The sequence below is a fragment of the Anoplolepis gracilipes genome, chromosome 14, assembly GCF_047496725.1.
Source record: "Anoplolepis gracilipes chromosome 14, ASM4749672v1, whole genome shotgun sequence".
Lineage (NCBI taxonomy): Eukaryota > Metazoa > Arthropoda > Insecta > Hymenoptera > Formicidae > Anoplolepis > Anoplolepis gracilipes.
Genome location: NC_132983.1, coordinates 7,089,214 through 7,114,574, shown reverse-complemented (window position 1 = coordinate 7,114,574; position 25,361 = coordinate 7,089,214). Strand labels below are relative to the sequence as shown.

Below are 25,361 nucleotides of genomic sequence, written 5' to 3'. Positions count from 1 at the left end.
AGGTCTTTCAGCCAACATTCATTGACAGGTCAAATACCAAAACCCCGGGAGATTCAAATCATAAAGTAATATTAATTGTAAAAACAGTAATAATACTTTAAATTTTATTAGATATAATATGAAAAAATTATTAGATATGATATTTATTATATTTTTTTCTTTTATTTTTTACATTTTATAAAATTTTTATATATTTATCCTATTGATCAGAAAAAATAACAGTTTTCGTTAGCGTGTGCCTCACGAATGTTTTGTACTGATTTAATGTACTTTCTTTGCCAAAATAACTTAATTTAACTTTAAAAAAATGCTTAATATTAACTTAATTATGAAATATTTATGATTTTCCATAAGATCCATATCTTTTACATGATAATCAAAAATAATAAATATTTTGGACATATTAATGTATCTTAAGGTAAGTATAATTATTTTTTGTATAACGTTCTTAATTTTTAATTCATTTTTTAATCTAAAAAAATTGAATATTTTTTCCGCAGCTGTTAAAATTGTTAATGTATCCACTCTCGGATGTCCCAAAAAGCCGAAACTCTTTCTTTTTATAAATGAGGATGGTATTTCGTCACATTCATTTAATAATTGACAACAAGTATTACATTTAATCTTTTTTAATATTTGTTTCTCAATGAAACTTGCAATATATTCGGCTGTGTGCGCAGATACAGAATTTATTATATGCAAGGGTATGTCATCATCTATATCGTATCCTGTATCTATTTCATTTAATTTTTCAGTATTTATTTTTTAGATAGCAACAAACATGACGTCATATTTTAGTTCGCCGTTTTATTGTTGATATTTTATAGCGCTGTAAGCACTTTTATTGTTGACATCCAACCTGAAGTTTGCGTTAGCAGTCCATATACTTATATAGTCAAAGCCATGGGCCGTATTCACAGACTTCTATATAATATTAGACTGCTAACTCCCTAGATTTTGCTTATATAGTGTCTTCGAATTTTATGTACTAAGAGCGCGAATAGGAGATACTAGCCGCGTTCCGATATTCACTGCCAGTACTGAAAATCTATAGTGTACGTGACATAAATTATAGAGTGAATATCGGAACGCGCCTACTATTAGCGCTAAGGTGACCCTTTCTGCGCATGCGCTGACATGTGCCGACGCCATTATGATCAGTACATGTACTTCTAACCTGCTTTCGGTCTCTAATTCTTGTCAGAACACATGTCGTGTTAGTAAAAAAAGTAAGAATAAAATAACTTTCCCAACTCTGTATATATATATATATGTTTATAATTTTTTATCTATTAATAATTATATATACAGGGTGGCCCATTTTAAACATTACGGTCAATTTTCTCATAAACTAAGTGAAATATCGAAAAATGGTTCAGACATGTGTTGCATGATTTCGAAGGGGCTATAAGATGGTGCCATTGGTTTGACCTTGGATAATCATTTGAAGGTTACGTGAAGGTCACCTCAAGTTTTTTAAATGGCACTCCCTATTTTTTACTACATATTCCTGTAGCTGACCTCGAGAGCTTTCCAAAACGCTATAATCAAATGTTTTTTCATTAAACACTTTTCGAATTATAAGACTTCAAAGTTGCAAAATTTTGACATAAAATACAAAATATCTCGTAAAATATTCATTTTTCGATTATCTTACCCTAATACTTTTATGCACAGAATAACGAGACAAATCAATTGGCGTAATTAAAACACATAATTATGTTAAAGTAAAAATGTGTAACTGCTAGTTGCAAATTCAGATTTTTTCTTAAAGATAACTATGTGTTTTCTTTACACCAATTGACTCGTCTGATTATTCTGTGCATAAAAGTATTAGGGTAAGATAATCGAGAAATGAATATTTTACGAGATATTTGGTATTTTTATCAAAATGTTACAACTTTTGAGCTTTATAACTCGAAAAGTACGCAATGAAAAAACATTTGATTATAGTATTTTGGAAAGCTCTCGAGGTCAGCTACAAGAATATATAAAAAAAAATAGGTGGTGCCATTTACAAAAATTGAGGTGACCTTCACGTGACTTTCAAATGATTATCCAAGGTCAAACCAATGGCATCATCTTATAGCCCCTTCGAAACCATGCAACACATGTCTGAACCATTTTTCGATATTTCACTTAGTTTACGAGAAAATTGACCGTATTGTTTAAAATGGGTCATCCTGTATATATAATTATTAATAGATAAAAAATTATAAACATATATATATATATATATATATATATAATTTATTATATGTAAATTTATAATATAATACTTCTTATTATTAGATAAATGTTATTGTAAACATTTATTTTAAGTTCAACTTTTTCGTATTTTATATGTTTTCTTATACGTTTTATTTTAAAAAAAATATAATTATAGGATTTTGATTTTGAAATTTTTCCGATATATTTTTATGTTATATTGCAATAATTGTGCTGATATTTTGTGGATTTATATCTCTATAATGTCTTTGCAATGTTTAATTGTAATTTGCAATATTGCAACGTTGGCTAGAATGTAATTGCAGTGATATGTGCTGTATGGGATGTAACTTATTTTTTTCTTGTTTTTTCATTTTAATAAATAAATATTTCTCTCAAAAATATTATTCGATATATACATATATAGAATGCGTGAGAATGCGGAAGAAGGGCTCTGCCCCTTTTCCTGTACTCTTACCTCGAAATAATCTAATTCAACTTATTTCTTATTTTAATTAAAAATTATAATTTAAAAGCTGGGGTTAGATTAAAATTCTGGAAGAGTATAGAGGAAGGGGCAAAGTCTTTCCATCATCCATGCGTGAAAGTCATAAACAGACTTTTTTAGTTAAAATGAAAAATTATTAAAATGTACATACATAAACTTTACTGTCAAATATTAATTTGTTATATTTCCTAAACTAATGCTGTCTCTCATTTGATTTTTGCAGGAATTATAACTCAGGATATTCTAATTACAACATATTTAACAATAAATGGCGATAGAATTGATGATCTTTCATTCGTATTTATCATAATTAAATTTAATTTAGTTAAGGTCAGATAAATTTTTTGAATCTTAAAAAAAAGGATTACATGTAGGTCGCTATAATATTTAATTTTTTCTTTTTTAATAATAAATGTTTTACAAGCAGTGTGTATACGCCGTAACAACTTTTTTTTAACTGTTATATGATACACATTTTGCGCCACATGCACTTTTTTATAATTTTATTTTAATGAAATTTCCTCTATAGCAAAAAATATTGCAGCAATATTATGCAAATATTTTAAATTTAATATTTTATTGCAGATATTGCAAAATATTATACAGGGTGTCCCATTTTTTAAAAACGCACCTCGATAATTCTTTAACAAAGCATTTTCAGCAAAAATGTTTCAAACAAAAGTTGTATGGTTTCGTGGGGGACATAAGATGGTATCATTGGCCTTAAATTTTCATTTGAAGGTCATGTAAAGGTCACGTCAATTTTTTTAAATGAAACACCCTATATATTATTACATATTCTTGTAGCTTATCTCGAGAGCTTTCTGAAACACTATAATAAAATGTCTTTTCATTAAATACTTTTCGAGTTATAAGGCTTCGAAGTTGCAGTATTTTGACATAAAATACAAGATATCTCGTAAAATATTAATTTCTCGATTATCTTACCCTAATACTTTTATGCACAGAATATCGAGACGAATCACTTGGTGTAATTAAAACACATAATTATGTTAAAGTAAAAATGTGTAACTGCTAGTTACAAATTCAGATTTTTTCTTAAAGATAATTATGTGTTTTAATTACGTCAATTGATTTGTCTCATTGGTCATATACAATAATATATAGAGTGTTCCATTTAAAAAAATCGATGTGACCTTCACATGACCTTCAAATGAAAATTCAAAGTCAAACCAATGACATCATCTTAATGTCCCCCTCGAAACCATACAACTTTTGTCTGTAATATTTTTTGCTAAAAATGCTTTGTTGAAGAATTATTGAGGTGCATTTTTTTAAATGGGACACCCTGTATATATTATAACGTAATCACATATTTTTCGCTAGTTCGTTCGTTTACTGCTATATATGACTATGCACTATGCGTTATCTATTCCGTATTCAAGTTTTTTCATGAGAGTATCATCTAAAACCCGCGCAAAAACAGAACTAGTAACATTAAATTATATTTTTCTAATACAAGGGGGTTTTTCTAACACGGAGGGAGTTCAGATATTGAACCAATTGTTTAAAAATCGAACAAATAAGTATTATATGCAAATAAGAAAAAATATTCTGCAATATTTTGTAAATATTGTATTCATGTTACAAAAATAGGGAGCTCTCCAGCAAGACACAGTGTAACACATGAATGTGTCTCACTCACACTGTGGACACTATGTCTTGCTAGAAAGCTCCCATATATATGCAATATGATTTAAAATATATTTAGCATCATTAGAAATATTGCACAATCCCTATCAGCACACATGTTCAAAAGATATTTATAAAAGATCCACAGGATATTAAAATATATATTAAAATATGTTTTAACATTCTATGGATTTCTTATAAACATCTTTTGAACACGTGTGCTGTTATAAGGATATAGTTTTGAAGCGGACATATCTATATTGTGGCAAGCTTTCAGGAATATTGAATGCAATATTCCAATCTTGCAAAACAATATTCCCGCAATATTCCATCAATATATCGTGCTGTAGGGGATTTGACAAACTTTCATTCTTTTACTTTCTGTAATTTTATTGGGGGTCATTACTACGTTTCATTACTACGTATATTAGCTTTCGTATCGCTTCTCTGTCTCTGGCATTTCTCAGCATTTTCTATGTTCCACCAACACATTCACCTGTTTACTGCCACCTGCCTTCCTAACCAACTACACACGGTATATATATGTACACACGGCACAGTCATGTATGCGCTGCTGTTAAGTATAATATTCTAAGGGACTTTAGTTCGTCTATATAGCACACGTATAGTGAGGCCATGATCTTTCACCATACCACATGCTTATTCCATCCGGCAATACAATCGTCCGCAGTTGTGATGCAGTCAACGTTACGCTATCGTTGACTAAGGTTGTGTGAATCGAGTTGACTTTGTAGTTTTGATAAACGACGTTAGCAATATCGTAGAAGACGCCGAAAAAAGAGATTCGTCTGTTCACAATATAGACTTAAGTTCGACGAACTCGAAACGGAAGGAGTATCAGTGACGCATCGGTAATGTCGTTCCTCTATAAATGCCGCCTCGGGATCTTGTCGAAATTATTTCCAACGTTCGCGAATATTCCGTAAAAATACAGCACAGCCAAAGTCACGTGATATTATGAATCTACCTTTTAGTTTTTCTCCGAAAGAGATAGTCAAACTGAGATCTAACATATTGGTGCAAAAAGTTTCAAAGATTAGAATAAAAACAAATTTTTAAACGTAAATTTAGGAAACAATAAATAGACTTGTTTTTAATTTTGTTAATGTAAACTTGTTTTTAATCAAACATGATTAGAATGAGAACGTGATATTCATATATTGACAATTAAAGATTGCCGATTTGCGATATAATTGTGATTGATTGACATTGGATTATTAAAGAAGATTGTTTTTCGTTTATACTCGACGATGTCTGTTTTTGGTTCTTGACGCAGACAACCGAGTGTATCAACGTCGACTTATTATGAAATCAACCGGATATTTGAAATGGTAAGCTCTCGCCATCAATGCAATTATTTGAAATTCTGTGTGTGGAAAGCATATAAAATTATCTATCAAGTTACCATGGTACATGAAAACAAATTATTCTCTCTCTCTCTCTCTCCCCCCCCCCCGACATTACTTTCAGGAATACAGCAACAAGTATATTCACTACCTATTATTCAAAGTTGCTGCGAAACTTTCCTTTCACTTAGCCACTTTGCGACACATGTCTTTCATTGCGCTTCCACTAACTATACTTACGTCGATTACACAAGCATAAGTAATCATAAGTGACCGCAGAAGTCCAAATATAAATATATATACATGACGAAACATTGGTTTGTCAATTCTTTGCTTTAAAAAGAAGATAACATTATTTTAAATCTATGGCAAGTTATATATTTCTGATGAAAAACTTAGAAATCATAAAACTAAGAAAAAAAACTACTTTTTCTTTTTTAAATAAATTAACTATATATATTATTTTGTACTATGTATTTTATTTATATGAAACAGATGCACTATCATTCTGGTTCTTAATAATTCGCGAAATTTCAAACTTAGATTGTTTGATATTTAGAAAAGAGGGAGGGTAAATTAATGCAAAAATCATACTTGTCTGAATAACATACAAGAAGAACAAGATCTGTCATTACATTAATAAGATATATATGATTTTGCAAGTATATATGTGAGGAATAAAATAATATAGAATATATTATATAAATAAATAAGAAATTAATGAAAATATCACTTTGTGTTTTGCTGTGCTATTATATACTAATAACCTAGAAGTATATCGAATGACGATACAAATGTGTTAGAAGAGCAGATGTAGAGCAGGGTAGGGAGTTTTATATGTAACACAAGAGGCAGCTGGTACAAACACAAATGCAGGCAGAAAAACCTTGTACCTTAAAAAGAAGCAAAGGTGTTTATTTTATAATGTTGGTAGTTGTACTTGATTTGTTAAAGAGATAAAGATAGAGGTATTTCATATAACATGAAATGAACCATATGATCATCGATTACTTAATTAGCCTCTAATGCGTAATGCAATCAATGAATAAACGTCTTATTATAAATAATATAATATTATTAAAAATATATAATTTCATGCAGAAAATATAAATAATTAAAATTTGAAAATTGGTAAAGATATATGAGTCATATATCAAAATTAACAAAAATATATAAAAATTTTGTAGATTATTTTCTTCTAAACATCTGTTCACAATCTGAGCATATTTATTGATTTATTTAAAAAGGATATTTATTAACTTGTACATTTGCATTAGTTCTTACAGAAAATTGCATATTGCAGTAGTTATTAACAAATTTGATGAAGAATAATGTAAAAACATAAATCACGTTTTTCGCATCTACTAACGAAATTTTAATAGACATATGCAAGATTTACTATGATTGAGTCTTATAAAAATTTGTAAAAGAATCAGAATGTCAAGATAAGAATTAGGCGTACAGCCATGAGCCAGAAGGTACAAAAGAAAGGCTGCTGTTCAACGAGAAAGAAAGACAGGAAGAAAAAGAGAAAGGAAGAGGAGAAGGAGAAGGAAAAAAAGTGGAAAGGAGGGAAGGAATGGGAAAGAGAGAGAGAGAGAGAGAGAGAGAGAGAGAGAGAGAGAAGTTTGCAGCTGCTGTATGTGACAGCTGCACACTTCCCAATATTATCCCCCGAACAGTGTGTTTCGTCCTATCTTTCCTCTGCATATGTTCGATCCCTCCCATCATCTTGCCAGGTGCTTCTTGTATCGTCAGTACGCTTCGAAAAATCCTCCTTTGTCCCTTCAACAACGCTCCATCTGGAATGTAGAACGTGCACGGACGTACACTCGACGAAAATCTCTACTTCTTGCAAAAAAAAATTTATCTGATCGCGTTGGCGAATCTCAGAGATTGCTTGCGCACATGGCAATTTCATATTGCACCTTTAGCTTGCGCAATTAAGAGCAGATGCATGCGACACAAGGTACAGATGCATCGATGAATGATTGTTAAATAAGCTTAAAAAAATACTTTTATTACGCATTTAAATTTGAAATAGATATAACAAGATTGAATACTTCTTCTACGTTATTATAATTACCAATTCAAATAATTATTTATTTTATTATTTATTTCTGCATTTATATTATCCAAAGTCAAATCAATGTCATCATCTTATGTCCTCTTCAAAGTTATAAAATCTTTGTACGAAACATCCCATACGGCACAGAAAGGCTAAAAGACATCTTAAAGATATCTAAAAAATAATGAGACGTCTTTAAGTCATGTTTAAGTCATCTTTTAGGGACATGTGCCCTCTGGGATTTTACAAAAAAATTAGTCGGCCACAAATTAATAATACAAATTAATAATAAACAAAGTAATTACACATTAACAAATTAACAATAAACAAAGTAAAAAATTTTAAAGCAAAAACTCTATATTGATTAAAAACGTTGAAACTGAGTTACTGTCGTGTAGTAAAAATTTGATACGATATCGTCATTTATATCATCTTTTTATTACACATAATTTTTCCATTTTTAATATTATTAATATTACATGTATATATATATATATATATATATATATATATATATATATATGTATATATCTTTATAATTAATATCAAATATCAAAAAATCAGATATATTCACGATTTTATAATTTAATCAACCTTTCTTTGCATTATAATTTATAATATATAATAATAATTTATATAGTCCGCATTATGTTCATAAAAAGTTTATGTTAACGTAATAACAATCCATAAACATTCGTATATAATAGATATTATTAATATATATATACAGGGTGGACTATTTTAATCCATCCAGTCGAATATCTCGAAAATCAAGCCCGGGAGAGAAAAATGTTTCAGACAAAAGTTGTATGGTTTCGAGGGGGCCATAAGATGGTACCATTGGTTTGACTTTGAAAAGTCATTTGAAGGTCACGTGAAGGTCACTGCAAGTTTTTTAAATGGAACACCCTATATATTTTTACATATTCTTGTAGCTCATCTCGAGAGCTTTCCAAAACACTTATGATAAAGTATTTTTCATTAAGTATTTTTTGAGTTATAAGGCTTCAAAGTTACAGTATTTTGACATAAAATACAAGATATCTCGTAAAATACTCATTTTTTTATTATTTTACTCTAATACTTTTATGCACAGAATAACGAGACGAATCAATTGGTATAATTAAAACACATAATTATGTTAAAGTAAAAATCTGAATTTGCAACTAAGTTACACATTTTTACTTTAACATAATTATGTGTTTTCTTTACACCAATTGATTCGTCTCATTATTCTGTGCATAAAAGTATTAGAGTAAGATAATAAAAAAATGAATATTTTACGAGATATCTTGTATTTTATGTCAAAATACTGTAACTTTGAAGCCTTATAACTCAAAAAATACTTAATGAAAAATACTTTGTTATAAGTGTTTTGGAAAGATCTCGAGATGATCTACAAGAATATGTAAAAATATATAGGGTGTTCCATGTAAAAAACTTGAAGTGACCTTCACGTGACCTTCAAATGACTTTTTAAGGTCAAACCAATGGTACCATCTTATGGCCCCCTCGAAACCATACAACTTTTGTCTGAAACATTTTTCTCTCCCGGGCTTGGTTTTCGAGATATTCGACTGGATGGATTAAAATGGTCCACCCTGTATATATATATTAATAATATCTATTATATACGAATGTTTATGGATTGTTATGTATATATATATATATATTTATTTATTTATTTATTTATTTATTTATTTATTTAATGGTAGATATGTTAAAAAGTTTTAATCTTTTTTTTCAGTGCTTTGATACAATTTTTATTTAAAATTTAAATAAATTCTCAATGTTTTGCAATTTTTAATTGTTAAATCATCAAAGTCTGTGAAATGAAATAATAAACGTAATTTTAGAAAATACAACTTCACAAAAAATCTTTACAAAAGAAAAAAAATACGTCAAGTTAAAATCAATTATACGGCTCGAAAATATATAAGATCACTATAGACAATACGCCAAGTGTTAAAGGTATATCAATTTTCGCAAAGTATCATTTGATGTAAAATTGATCGTAGTTTGAAGCAGAATATGTTACAAAATTATTTGTATTAATATGGGAACATTATATATATGCGTGTGTGTATATATGTATATATATTACACACTTTGAGTACTTACTAGTCTCGAAATTGAAAAATTGCTATGCATCCATTCATTTTTCAATTATTATTCATTTCACCAGATAGATCCAGTACTCAAAGAATTAAAACTAAAGTGACGAACAAAAACTTGGCGTGCCCGGGTCGAGGCATTAAAAACTGATTCTATAAAATTAATTTGTAGAGTATAATAAATAATATTTTTGTCTAAAAATATAGCATTGGACGGTATAAATTTTTTTAATAATTTTACTTTCTTCTACTTTATTTATTATTAGACTTACAATACGTTTTTAAAATAATTTTTACTTTTTATGCTAAGGCAATGTTGTATTTTTAATTACTTTTACTTATTTTATATATATATATATATATATAAAATAAGTAAAAGTAATTAAAAATACAACATTGCCTTAGCATAAAAAGTAAAAATGTAAGCAAATTAATTACGAGTTTAAAAAATTATTTTAAAAACGTATTGTATATATATATATATATATATATATATATTGTACCAATAATCCATAATTTACGATATTCTTTCCTTATATTTTTATACTTTCTTTATATTTTATTTGAACTTGTCATTCTTAAAATAAAAATTTTTAGAATCACAATAAATATTAAAATTAATAATAAATATTAAATTTATAATAATCTTTTACATTTTATACGTTTTATGCTACAGCAATAATTTCTAATTAATTTTATTTATATTTTACTGATAATTCAAGATAATTCTTTATTTTTATTATATTTTAAAATAATTTTCTAAAATCGTAAGTTGTTTATAGTTTATATTTTACTAAAGCTATGCTATATTTTTAATTAATTTTATTTGTATTATAAAGGTAATTTAAGATAATTCTATTTACATATACTTAAATTTGCTAATACATATATACAGTTCAATGCACATCAGTTTTTAATGCTTCGACCATGGGCATGCCAAGTTTTTGTTCGTCACGTTTAGTTTTAATTCTTTGAGTACTGGATCTATCTAGTGAAATGAATAATAATTGAAAAATGAATGGATGCATAGCAATTTTTCTAATTCGAGACTAGTAAGTACTCGAAGTGTGTAATATATATATATATATACACACACGCATATACATATATAATGTTCTCATATTAATACAAGTAATTTTGTAACATATTCTGTTTCAAACTACGATAAATTTTATATCAAATAATGCTTTGCGAAAATTGATATACCTTTAACACTTGGCGTATTGTCTATAGTGATCTCATTTATTTTTGAGCCGTATAATTGATTTTAACTTGACGTATTTTTTTTCTTTTGTAAAGATTTTTTGTGAATTATATTTATTTATTAAATTTATTATTATTTATTATTTATTTATTTATTTATTATATTTATTATAAATCGTCACACGAACTGTCAAAACATGATAATTTGACAGTTGCAGACGACACAAATGAAGCAAGTCGTATAACGCACTTCACAACGAGACAGCGAGACATGCGTTTTTTAGAGAAGGATTATATTTATTATTAATTATTTATTATTTATTTATTTAGTTAATTATAGTTGATTTATATTTATTATGCTTTTATCAATAATGATATATAATTTAGCTCTTAAAATACATATATTTGCACACTCACAATCAATCAAACGAATGATCATATATAACTGTTACAAATGCACCTTTATGGACAAACTCGCTTTAGATGTGTGCGTACGTGTGATCTGAATCTTAAAATTCTTTATGATAAAAATGTACTTTTCGGGTATGAGATTTCGAGTTCTCAAGATTGACTGCACTAATCATTTTCAAATTGGTTGCAATTGAAAGCTTGAGTTGACATTATATAAGAAAAATGCTGTTAAATTTTTGAATACGACTATAGTTTTTGAGAAATCTTAATCGAAACTTACATTACATAAAAATTCCGGATAAGCTATACGGCAGCGGCGCGACGATGTCCATAAAGTTGTTTCTTTATTTTATATGAATTTTTTTTAAACTTGACGTCACGCCGCTACCACGGACGCTTGATCAGTGACAAAAAGCTGCATTTTTCAATACTGCAATTAGTCAAACAAAGGAAAAACATTGTTAAAGTATGTGAATTAATTTGCTCTGTTCTTGATGAAGATTTGTCTCACACACAATAAGTGTAAATATTAATTTCTACATTTTAAACCGGTGATTTTGATGTCAGTGACGGATCACGCTTTGGAACGTCGTAAAGATTGAAGACCAATAATTTGCTAGCATTATCAAATGAAAATTTGTGAAACGATTTCTGGCGCGGTTATAGCTGTCAATTGAATCATTTGGTTGACGAAATGGAACAAAAAAAAACCATTTACTAAATAAGGAAATTAGATCATTTTATTGCATGACGCTAGGACATATATTATTCTTGCTACAAAAAAATTGTTTTTAATTTTGGCTATAAAATTTTCCTCTCACTCGACTTGGCGTCTTCGGATTATTTATTCCAATCAATGCACTTTTTAGCTGGACAACGTTTTCGAGATGTAGCTGATAAAGAGATACGAAAGTAAATCAATGATTTTATTATCTTCTAATATCTTTTTTTCATGAAGGAATCTGAAATTTTATCAAGAAATTGCAAAAAATATTGGATATTTTGACAATTGAATTGTATTTTATATATTATGAATATAAAGAAAATTTATGAAGAAAAAACTAAAATTTTTGCATACATCTACTTATAAATTAAAAATCAATTTTATATTATTGTTTCGTTTTTATTTCATTTCTTTCTTACTTTTTATTTTTTGATGTCATTTTTTGTTAACTATTATAATTTGAAAACTATAATATAGAAACACCTTCGTTCTTCTAGATTTTAAAATATAAAAATACAGATTTATTATTTATTTTATTTAATTTTTATGTTTGTTAAGAAATTAAAAATGTTGAAATTTTCAATAAATTTAGAATCAATAAAAAATTAAACGATCAAAAATATTAAACAATAGAATAATTGCGCCAACATCTATTACAATTTAAAGTTAAAGTGATTCAATGAGCGGTGAACATTCATTAAGTCATTATTGTCACTTATTTATTTACTCATTCAACGGGTTCGAGGCATAACACGAGGCGACGTAAATCGTTTTTTTGCGATTATTGGAACATATTAAGATTTGAAATAATATGAAGCTGTATGGTCGGTCACCGGTCAGGAGAACTGATTCGAGAGACTTTATCCCATAGCTGATTATCGGTGGGGGGAAGGTCGAAGAAGGCCGTAGCTGGTTAGATCCGGTCTGCGTACAGTTGAATGCACGAGCATATCGCGGTTATATAGTTCCGGCAATGTCGTTATTCCCCTTCTCCATACACTATATTACAAACTTGCAGTTGGCAACATGTGTTTGTCTCTTTTCTTGATCAGATTGTCGATAAGTTCTTTGTATCCTAAAAACGATGTACCGATGTCGAAAGACGAAATCGAGTTCAGTCGTATGATTTCTTCATATATGCTTTTACGCTGATAGTTTTTTGATATTTGATACGATTGCAAATCGTGAAAATTATACAAACATTAATTCATGTAGATATTTCGACAATTCTCAGCTTTGCAATAAAGTTAAATATATCATCTTGTAATTACATTGTGAGACGATTTTAACAAGTTTGTTGTAGAGTCCAAATTACTCATTTAAATAACTCTTTTAAAAAGAAAAACATTTTCATTTTACACATGTACATATATTCTTTCATTAATGATTTGTCTTTCTTTTTAGCTTCTCGGCAGTTCTCTTCTCAATTATATTCTTTTAAAATAAAAAAGAGCAGAATCTAAAGATTAACTTCATCAATATCTTAATCTTATCTTTTTACATTTCTAATCTTAAAAAGAAATAAATTCATAATAAAATAAAATTAACTAAATTAATTTGAAAAAAAAGAAATTTACATCAATATTAACATAACTGATCTTTGAATCATATTAAATTTTAATTTACAAAATATATCGCTTGTTCATAATCAGTTTCGTCATTTGATATCTTGTTGTTTTTTTTTTGCAAAAAATTTTATAGAGTTATGAGATATTACAACTGGAATATATATAATAGATAGCGAAAATCTTGCAAAATTACATTTGTGTTATGTTGTGCACTATTCTTTACCTTACGAGTTTCTCCCGGTCACTCTTCTGGCTCACAACCGTTTCTTTCCCCTTTTTCTCCTTCTTTTCACCGCCTCTTCCTCTTCCTCCTCCACCATCAGTATAACCACCACCACTATCGTTCCCATCGACACCATGATCCTCGGTCCAGAGGAACTGCAGAACTAGTCGCAGCCTGCATGTCAATCCATTAGAGAGCTCTGTCGCATTATCGAATGTGTTTCTGATTTAAAGATCGGTTAATCAGACTTTTCACTGCTCGAATGTCACATAATTTGATAGTTGTTTCGAGTATTACGGGTGTGAAAATTTAGTTGGAGTTAAAAACGATTCTCAAAAAAGTTATAAAAGTTTTTTTGAAAAAAACAATCGCAAAAAAAGGTTACGAGTTTGTAAATACCCAATAAGAGAAGAAGGAACAGTAACGAATTTGCCTTTCCTGTGCCCCACAAAATTCATATGTGAATAGTATCAGTGACGAAATCAGACATCTCGATTTTTTTACGTGACATTAGTGTATTTAATTTTAAAGATGGTGCGCGGTCTGTCACAGTGGACCAAGACTCTAAGTTTCCCAGCAAGAGTGTCACCTCAAAGACCTGTGAAAGAATCCAAGATTTTTCACGTAAGCCCTAGTGCTAGCCCCACGTCACCGCCCAGCCCAATCAACGACACGATGGACAAAGCGCCTATCTTAATTACTGACGAGGTTAGATATATTTGTTTTTTCTTTTTGTTTCGTTTTCTCATTTTTCTTAACTTTTAATTTAATTTTTTAACGCAAAGCTAGTATTTTTAATGGAATAATATATAATTTATATTTTTATTTTTTTTTTTTATATATAATTTGGAGTAGACTTATTTCTACATTATTTGTACATACACAAAACATTACACAATCGAGATATCATAATTTGGTTTAACCATTATTGAGGTCCGATAATCTAAAATACTCTTAACTAACCGACTTGCGTATAGATATACGGAATGCCTCGCTGTTGCTGTGCATGAACTACACTACCGTGTCTCTTGATAATAATAATAATACCAAACATTCGTCCGTTATTCCGTTATATAGAATTCTGTTTTCCTGATCGTCATCCTGACATTATAATAGCAAATCGCGAATGGAAGAAAAAGGAAATGTGTAACTATACAGCATTGGAAACGGTAGTCTTGAAATCAGAATAAAAGTTTATCATGATTCCATGAAGAAAAACTGTTGATTTTTTCCTGTTGAAACGGGTACGTAAGAATTCCAGACGCAAACGACTCGTCTTGACAGTCGCCGCATTTCAATATGTCGCTAGATGCTGCGCGAACTCCACACAGGACAGGGCCTTTCTTCATATTCATATGATTCGTGGAATTTCGTGCGTGAACATGCCCGGTGCCGGGGATTGGAATAAAATGCCTAGCTGTAAGGCAGCGGAAGCGTGGGAAACGAGCGTAACAGATGGCCTCGACCGCTTCCGAAGTCATTCGACTTCTCATTCTCTCTTATTGCGCAGCTCTTCCCCAATTCACACGTGTTCGCACTATCATTCGCCGATGTAAATCGACAATTGATGCGAAATATTTGATCGTTTAATATTAATCGAATATATTTCATGGTTTACTTAATGAAATTTTCGAATACTCGATTGTGGAAAGAGAAAATTAAATCGAACTTAACTGTTATATTAGCAAATACAGCATTAATATATACAATCTTTTAAGGTTTCAATTTTGTATGTAATTTTCTTTTTCTCTTTTTTCATATATTCTTTTAAATATTTAGATGACATAAAAGTAATTCATGTTATGTCTAAAAAAAAATCATTTGAAAACTGAAATAAAAGTTCTTTCTCAAATTTTTCATATTATATCGATTTTCTCTACGACAGTAGAGAACCTAAAATAATTTGAAAAAAATAACAGGCAACTTGCAATTAATAATTTTCAAGTTTTGTATTTGTTATTATTAATGATTTTTTTTTTATTTTCTCCATGTCCAACAGCAGGATGTTTATTAAATTACAAATTGAAAGTTATAATTTTTAAAATAGCCATTCTTTCTTTGAAAGAAAATCACATATTTAAAAAATCTACATTTTTCTATTAAGAATCTCACTCAAAATTCTTTTATTGAATCCTAAGCGAAGTACTTTTTTATATATATATTTAAAAATGATTTTAATGAGATTTAGATATGTTATAGTTTATGTCAAAATAAGAAACATGTATGTATTTTTTATGTACTGATACGGCCGTTAAAAGGATAAAATATTTTCTTGAAAAAAATTAATTTTTATATTATATATTTTATATTTCTGAGTGAATACTGTGAAAATCGTAAAAGATATAAAAAGAAGTTTTACATAAAAGTTTTATAACTTTTTAATGTACTTTATAACAGTACAATCAGATTTTTCGAAAATGTCATGTTTTTCAATCTTTTTCTCCCCCTGCCCCCTCTATTTAGTGTGCTTGAAAGTATAATTAGATTTTATTATAAAAAATTTTCATAAAGTACACGTAAAACTTTTATTTGAATTTTTTAAAATCTTTTATTGGTATTCAGGAATATAAAAACTGATTTTTTATCGAGAATGTTATTTTTGTTTCTTTTGACCTAGACTATACAACATATCCAATGTTCATTAAAATCGAACACTTCCATACTTCTTTTGTAAAAAGTAGTTTAAGGAAAGTAAAGAAGGGAAAAAGAAATCTCATATTTATTTCATTCCAATTCCCAAACTAATGCATTCAACCTGCTATATCGACTCGGATACTTTGTTCAACTGCACATACGGGTTTAGAATTCAAGAACGTGTCGCACTGCACGTAATTCCTTAATTCTTCTGTTGTTTACTCTACTCCGGGAATGTGAGATAATGTAAAATATTTACGAGTGTGTGTACGTAAGTAATTATTAAGTGTAATATTATAAAAATTTTGCTTCTTTTGTCTCTCTCTTTCTCTCTTTTCCCACGAAAGCATTCTCCGGTTGGGCTACACGCCGGAAGCAACGCGGTTTTATGTACGTGTGTGTTTTTTCATCGCGCATTGTTCCATCGTAGCGCATTCCATGACATAAACTTCTCCATGCTTCGTACTGTTCGTGAACAAGAACGTTACGCTCCGCAGCAACCCACTATGAAGAGAAATATACAAGGTGAAGAAAAAGTATGGAAACCCTGAAAAACCTTGAAAAATATAAGTTTTACAGAAAAGGAATCTAAGACAAGATCGAGGAAGAGTCCGATTATCTAAGGCAAGATCTATTCATTTTTTAAAATTTATTTCATATTTTATATTAAAAAGTATCATGACAAACTTTAAAATATCTCAGGAAATTCTTAATCAAAAGAAGTTTCATTATAGTGTTTTGGAAAGCTCTTAAAGTAAACTATATAAGAATATGCAATTAAAAATAGGGTATTTCATTTAAAAAATTTAAAGAAACCTTTACGTGACATTCAAGGGATTATTCAAGATCAAATCAATGACATCATCTTATGTCTCTCTTGAAACCATACAACTTTTGTCTGAAACATTTTTTTGTAAAATTTATATTTTTCGAGATTTTTCAGGGTTTCTATATTTTTTTCTCACCCTGTATAATACGGGAACTTTATTCGTATTCGTCCTATATTTAATACTAAAATACATGTATTTTATATTTTAGAATTTTTGTCGTTTAATAACATTAGATAATCGTTATTTTTTTGTACGATATAAATTGACCTTGATTTTGTTCAATTTACATACGATGTTCTTGAAATTATTTTTACATTAGTACAACTAAGAAAGATTTTTTCATAAAAATATCATAGTAAGAATTATCTCGTATAAACTTCTTTTCACGAACTTGATAATTTATATAAATTATACTGTTATAGTATAATTTTGATGAAGTAATTGCCTTATTTTTATTCACATAATGAGATTAATATTTATCTTAGATGGAGAAATGCGTTATCTGCCTTAAATTATTCTCTAACAAGATAATTATTATCTAAGATAAATACTATCTAAGATAATGGTTGCATTCAGCAGAATTTAGCCTTTATAGTACACGATTTTAATTCTTTAATGTTCTTACATTTAAATCCAACAGGAAATCAAAGGTAAAATACAATCATATTAAAGAATCATTAAATACTTACTAAACGCTGAAGTTCTGCTGAACACAGCCAATTTACGAAGGTAAACTGGAACGCTCAAAATACTAACTACACTTTGTCAGTCAGTGATACCAGCTTCGAGATGCTAAGCAGCATGCTTCTTAATACCGCAGGTAGCACATGTTCGTTTTATAAACGTTTTCTAAACGTATCCAATATTTTTTAACCGTCAAGCACCAATAAGAAACGTTTCAACAGAAACATTTTTAAAATCATGGTTTAAGAAATGTATTTTTTACGTTTCTATAAATAGAATAAAAATTAATTTTTTAATTCAAAATTATATATATACACATTATTAAGACTGTACTTATTAAGACGACCCCCAGATAGCACAGAAAACTAAAAGATGACGAAGAGATGTCTTTTTTAAGTTATCTTTCTGACAAGGCTAAAAGATGTTTAAAAGGATCTTTCTACCTACAAAAAAAGTCATCTTTTAAAAGATATCTAAAAGATGTCTTCTAAAAGTCATAATTAATTTTAGTCGAAAAGATGTCTTTTTGATCATCTTCTCGACAAGACAAAAAAGATTTATTTTATAATATACGTGTTCCTTTATTTGCCGCCGACGTGGCGTGTTAAGACTTAACTATAACTCGTATTCAAGTTTTCCTAACATGTATATAAAGTCTAAAAGAACAGGTACTAAAAGTATAATTTAAAGTATGTCTTTTTTGTCAGTTTGACTCCTAATGTAATCTCGACAAGAGATTCAGAACATGATGAAAATAGATGGAATATATCCATATATGCATTATTTTATTGAATCTGTGAATAAACAAATATTTCACAAATAAAGAAAAAAAAACCGTATTTTGACAGTTTCTTAAACTTTTTTTTTTTGTTAGAAAATGACGTTTCCCTTAACGTTTTTTAAGTGGACATTTTAACCAATCAGAAACGTTTCCAAAAGCCGGTTCTAAAACGTTTCGCAGGAACATTTGTGAAACGTTTTTGAAACGAATATGTGCTACTTGGGTACGGTTATAATGTTTTCATTTTTTCTTAATTATTTTTTTAAAGCATTATCTTAAAATCATCTAGACAAGATGCTTTATAAGTTCATCTATTATCCAGATAAATTTGAAAAAATCATCTTCATCTTATTTTATCTTATTTTATCTTTATAAAATTTCAATGCAATTGTTTATGCAAAATACTACTATATGTACATACATGTAGAGCAGAAGTCTATCCGAAAAGTTTTGCTATGTAATTCAAAGGATAGATGTACAAAGAAATATATATATAGATGTTAATGATGTCACATTTTTTATTACTTTAATTGCTTTGTTTATCTCATTTTGTATACAACTTTTAATTTTTCTTCTTTTAACACTGAAGATTATTGTATTCTTGTAAAGAATATAATAATTTTGATAAAAATAAACTTTGTTAAAAAGTTAATTATCAGAAAAATAATATTAACAATAAATTATGTATAGATTGGAAAACATAATTTTCCTTACGTGTAATAAAATAATGAAGTGTGCATAAAAAATACATATCTTAAGGTGAATGAGTATTACTAAATTTATATTAAATAATGATTGTAAAATAAAATAAATGAATGTATAAAATATAATACAAATTTCCAATTCAATGATATTTTTGTTGCACTCAACAAAGCGCACATAAATCAGTTTGAAATAACATGTGTATTAATAGCGAAATGCGCATTTAGTTATTGGATATTAATTGCGTGAATTAATAAATACGTTAATTTTTAATAAAAGATGAACTTTTTTATAATAAATAAATAGAATTTATTTATTATTTCTTTCTAATGTAAACAAAATGTAGTTTGCTTAAGATTTCTATAATATTTTTAACAAGTAAAATATTTAAAAACTAGAAACATTATTTAATTTTTTTACATGAGGAGGACTATGATTGGCTTTCTCCGACTTTAGTCAACTTTATATGTTAAAATATGTCTCTCCTTGTTAGAAAAAATGATTAGTATTTTATCATTACATATACAAAATGCTTTTGTATATGTAATGATAAAATGCTTTATGTAACGGAATCATTATATGAAATACATATAAACATATATACAAAACGTTTTTCTTGTAAAAATCTAGATATTTAAATTTATTTAATAAATTCATATTTTTCAGATATGTATTATATAAAATAAGCTTGATATTAATAGAAATGTGCAGGAAGGAATCTTTAAGACCCGATCTTGTTTAAGAATTGGTACGTTTACCAATAATATGAAATATATAATAAATATGCAGATATGCGAATTTCTCTTTCTCAATGCATTTTGAATTGTTAAATTGTCTTTGTTTTTCCGCTATAATATTATTTGATGAGATTTTACTGTTTCTTGAGAACGAGATGGCGATAAGACGCACGTCGCATCCGTATGTTAATTTTCAACTATTTGTCAAGGTCAGACATATAAATTCGAAAAGAGAACGTCGTTCGGATAGAGGATAGGGAGCAATGGTTCGAATACGTAATGGTAGAATCGTTGGAATATGTTGTCTCTAAGTCTTGACGAAAAGAAGAGAAGATTATTGTATCTAATTCGTAGCCTTTGCTTTAAAAATATTTCAATAAATAATCAGAGTATCGATAATGAAAATAATATACATAGATAAAAATAAGCAGATTCATAATTTTTCTAATATAAAATTGAAAAATATAAATAATGTCATTTACGACGCAGCTTGAAGAAGTAATATGAACTAATCGTTAATATTATAACAACATTTGTCTGTTTCTATACCATGGAGTTTAATTATATCGAATTTAATTTGTTAGAGTTAAACGAAAGAAAATATCATTGTCGATTGACGATAGCATTATTGAAGATTCAATGCTGAAGATGCAAAAAAATGAAACATATATGAAGATCGATTGTTATCGTCTATTTAAAAATTAGTTATTTAAAAAAAAATTGGAACTACTTGAAAATTGGCCTTTTTTTATATAAAAGAAAGTGGCCCTTTAATTTTTTTTGCATAGTATATATTAGATTTAAAATTACTAATTATATAATTATTAATTATATTTCCCTTATATGTTTTAATTCCTGTCAAGAACAATCTGAAGAAAGAAGACAAGTTTGTATCTCTTTTATTTCTTTTCTTATTTATATCTCGCCACTAACTAGCTGATTGCGTTAAGTTCCTCGACCTTGCCGGTCGTGCAAGTTTCTGCTTGGGAACATATCTGAACATGCTCACATATATGTTTACTTATATATTGGATACATTTGTGTACGACAGTATATGTATAAAAGTTAATCTCCCGATTCCTTTTCCTAAACGAATTTCGACGAATAAATTGAATATAGGAGAAATATGAAATTGCATAAATTTATAACAAAATACATATTAACATATTAATGTGCTATTAGAACTATCAATCTTTTATAGTCTTATAATATCATTATTTTATAGTTTTATATTAATGTTGCAATATTTTTATAAATCTCTTATATATATATATATATATATATTCTCTAATTACTCAAAAATATTTAAATGTAATAAACTATATTTTTTGAAGTTTTGCATATTGTATCCTGAATGATGAAATGTTTATTTTATAAACTGATAACATTAAAAAACAATATTTGACATTTTATTTGCCGAAATGTAATTATATTTGCAAATGATCTGTTAATGAGATTACGACTGATATATATAAAAAAATAAAGAAGAATATGACAAAGTGGATATAATGCTGAATTACATACTAACTTTTCTAAGATATATAATAACAAATGACGAAAATCAGAGGCTTTTAATAAATAACCTCTTGTAGTTTGATCTTAACTACGAATGGAATAGATAATATAATAAAAAAATCTTTTTAGATGTAATTTTTCAATGTTTGTTATTTATAAAGAATGATATAATTGTAGTAAGTATTTTCACTATCTTTATGAAATCACATGATATTAGAATATAGTTGAGAACGCATATAATATATTAATGTTTTTTTTTTCATTTTCTACATTATTTTTTTATGGAATGGGTAAAAAAAGGACCATGGAGTAAAATGACAAATTTCATATCAAATAACGCTTTTATGTGCAAATTATTATTATTGTCGATCTGCATTGTTAATATGATTGCTCATAATTAGTTAATGCATGATACATTGTCTACATACATAAGTAAATTTTATGATACGCAATTTGCTAATTTTTACATTTCTTAAATAAAATTTGATTATGTTATCAAATATCAAAAAATATGTTTTAAATATTATATGTACGAAAAAATTAATAAATTTAATATAAAATAATATTCGTAACAAATAAAGCTATTTTAAATATCTTTCAATGTAATGCTTGATTCTATGTAATATTTATTTTTATTTAAATTGATTTTAAATAAAAATAAATATTACATAGAAATGAAAGGCAGATCAAAAATAATTAAAAATTATTTTTGATCTGCCTTTCATTTCTATGTATTTTAGATTATACGTATATTTATAAATATTATAAATTGTTTTGTTTTTAATATTGTTAGTAATTTTTGTTTTTTTATATCATATAAATCATATTTCTTGTTCTATTTTTATTCTTTTTATTTGTATGTTCAAATATTATAATATTAAAAAATATAAAAAGTTTATTATGATAAATTTTTTTATCCATCAAAAAGTTAATTTTTAATCTAACTTAGCCTTCCGAAATCTTACTTACTACTAAAAGTTATTTTACTCTATATGAGAACAAAATTGACACGTTTTGAACGAACTGAGAACCTAACTTAAGTTTTTAAAAATTCTAATTTATTAATTTTTACAGATAATAAGCAAGGTTTTAGTGTTCTGAAAAATAGATCATTATTTTTATGTCATCGCAGAATGTAAGAAAAATCGGAAAACCTTGAGGGTCTATTATTTTATTCTTTTTTTCCTACATATAGTAGGTTTTACAATAAATAGATAATAGATAATAGATAAAGGTAAATAGATAATTTCTTAACTTTTATTTCATTGCCAGACATTCCGCTTCTATGAAAATACATCTTTCTATTTTCTTTCTCATAATAGGTTCTACAATAGTGGCAGGTTAAGTTATCAGTAATAGATGATGTCGCGACAATAAAAGATTAAAATATTCTTAGATTGTGCACCACCCACGTGGTTCTCAGTACGGGGTAGCATCTCCCACAGTGCCATACCTTGCTTTGCTATTCTGAAAAGTAGGCTGACTATATGATGATGTGTTCGACAATAATTGTTGAATCAAACATCGAGTTGAACGAATTGAATAGCCGAATAATTTAAAGTAAAAGAAAAAAATATTCGAGTTTCAAGTTTAATTTATGTAATTTGGACAAAATTATCTTGAAATCATTAAATGTAAACTATAATACAATATAGTTTATGATAAATTATAATAATGTTAAAATTATAATATAATAAATTATGATAAGGTTATGTACTTTAATTTTATACTTGGGAAAAAATAGTTCTCTCTTAAAATAAACTATAATATTTCGCTACGTTAAATGTAACAATTTATTCGCAAATAGAGAGAGAAAATGAATATAAGTCATGTAGTAAATCATTTACAAATAAATAATACAACTTAATATTAAAGTAAATAATAAATTTTACAAATAAATAACAATTTGACATATTGAATCTTTATTAAATATATCCTACTTTACTGAATACCTGATTTACAATGTCATAAAGAAAGGGAATATTCTTAATTGCTGCTTTTTTATGTTCTAAATTTTTAAGAATATTTTAAGAATTAAAAATATCGCCAGTTAAATATATAAAATATTTTGTAGCAAACTATATACATGGAAAAGAATCCCTTGAATTAGAATAATGGAATTTCGCCAACAAAAATCTTATCGAGTTTTTGGATAATCTGGTGCATAATTCGGGTTTTGACATACTCATTTTAGATTTTGACAAGAATCAAACAAACAAAAACAAATAATATCTTTTATCGTTGCGATCTTTTTCAGACCTTCCAAGACACGGAAGCTGAAAAGGCAATAATGGGTTCAGTGGTATACTGTATACATCATAAGGATGGTTGCAAATGGCAAGACGAACTAAGGAAGTTGAAGGTAAGATTATTTAAAACAGAGGTTTTCTATCTAAAATGTAGTGAAAATGCGAAAAGTGAGTAGATCACGCGAGATGCTCAGTTTCTGAATTTTTATTACATTTTAAATATAGAAGCCCAAAACTTAATATCAGAAAAAACGAGTTTCGATAGACAAGTTCAAATCTCGTTTTTATCAGGCACACTTGAACACGTGTAAACATGACGCGGTTCTATGTGGCAATAAATGCGGGGCGATGATTCCTCGTGTACTTATGGAAGACCATTTGAAATATACCTGCGCCCAACGTAGGGCTCGCTGCGACTTTTGTGGCAAAGTATTTACTGGACATACTTTAGAGGTATAATAAATCTACTACTACTAATTAAATTACTAATTAAATTTCTACAAGAGAATTAATAAAAAATTTTTAAGCTTTTTAAGCTTCCAATCCAGTCAAAAATATTTGGTAAATAATTTTATCGAGTAATATTAATCTTTCTGTTTACTTTTGTAAATATGTTTTAATTTTAAATATTTAATTTAATTGAATTTATATGTAAAAAATAATTAGAAAAATATTTAAAGTAAATTTCAAGTATTTTCTAATTATTTTTTAAATTATCTTCTTTGTGTGAAGTACGGATATTCCATTTGGCAATTTTGTTAAAAACTGTTTTTTACCTTAAAAGAATCATAGTTTCAGGCTCTATAAAACAAAATATTTGCAGAAACACACGGGAACATGTGACTATGAGACTCTATATTGTGAAAATAAATGCGGAATGAAGGTGCAAAGGCGATACCTCGGGCAGCATAAATTAGGAGAATGTGCCAAAAGATTGGTCGCTTGTCGTTACTGTAACAAAGAATTCGTTTTCGACACGCTCGGAGCCCATCACACGAAATGCGGCCGATTCCCTGTTGCATGCCCCCATCGTTGCGAAACCGCTGTGCTTCCTCGAGAGGATCTCGAGGTTCACTTAAAGGATCATTGCACTACGCATCTACTTTCCTGTACATTCAAGGATGCCGGTTGTCGCTTCAAGGTAAGTAGTGTTATAGTGGGGATTCTAAGCCATGGGGCGTT

General features: G+C 27.9%; 2 protein-coding genes across 6 annotated transcripts in view; one reads left to right on the top strand and one right to left on the bottom strand.

Moving 5' to 3' along the window:
* Nucleotides 1–4,980: 4,980 nt before the first annotated feature.
* The window catches only part of Traf4 (TNF receptor associated factor 4), a 37,692-nt gene continuing 17,311 nt past the window's right edge, over nucleotides 4,981–25,361 (top strand). Inside the window, exons 1-6 of one of the 5 annotated variants that reach the window (XM_072905844.1) lie at nucleotides 4,983–5,241; nucleotides 5,667–5,721; nucleotides 14,579–14,755; nucleotides 24,188–24,292; nucleotides 24,471–24,632; nucleotides 25,003–25,320. In XM_072905844.1, coding sequence (XP_072761945.1) covers nucleotides 5,719–5,721; nucleotides 14,579–14,755; nucleotides 24,188–24,292; nucleotides 24,471–24,632; nucleotides 25,003–25,320 — 765 coding nt within the window. In that variant the 5' untranslated portion in view covers nucleotides 4,983–5,241; nucleotides 5,667–5,718. Of the gene's footprint in view, nucleotides 5,722–14,237; nucleotides 14,756–24,187; nucleotides 24,293–24,470; nucleotides 24,633–25,002; nucleotides 25,321–25,361 lie in introns of those variants that run through there. The other 4 variants (XM_072905847.1, XM_072905843.1, XM_072905846.1 and 1 more) reach the window with 4 other exon arrangements.
* Nucleotides 7,098–15,148, bottom strand: LOC140673149 (uncharacterized). The gene is made up of 3 exons (XM_072905850.1): nucleotides 15,011–15,148; nucleotides 14,048–14,246; nucleotides 7,098–7,538 (listed from the first exon to the last, which is right to left on the bottom strand). The coding sequence occupies exons 1-3, from the start codon at nucleotides 15,099–15,101 to the stop codon at nucleotides 7,430–7,432; spliced, it is 399 nt and encodes a 132-aa protein (XP_072761951.1). The 5' UTR covers nucleotides 15,102–15,148; the 3' UTR covers nucleotides 7,098–7,429.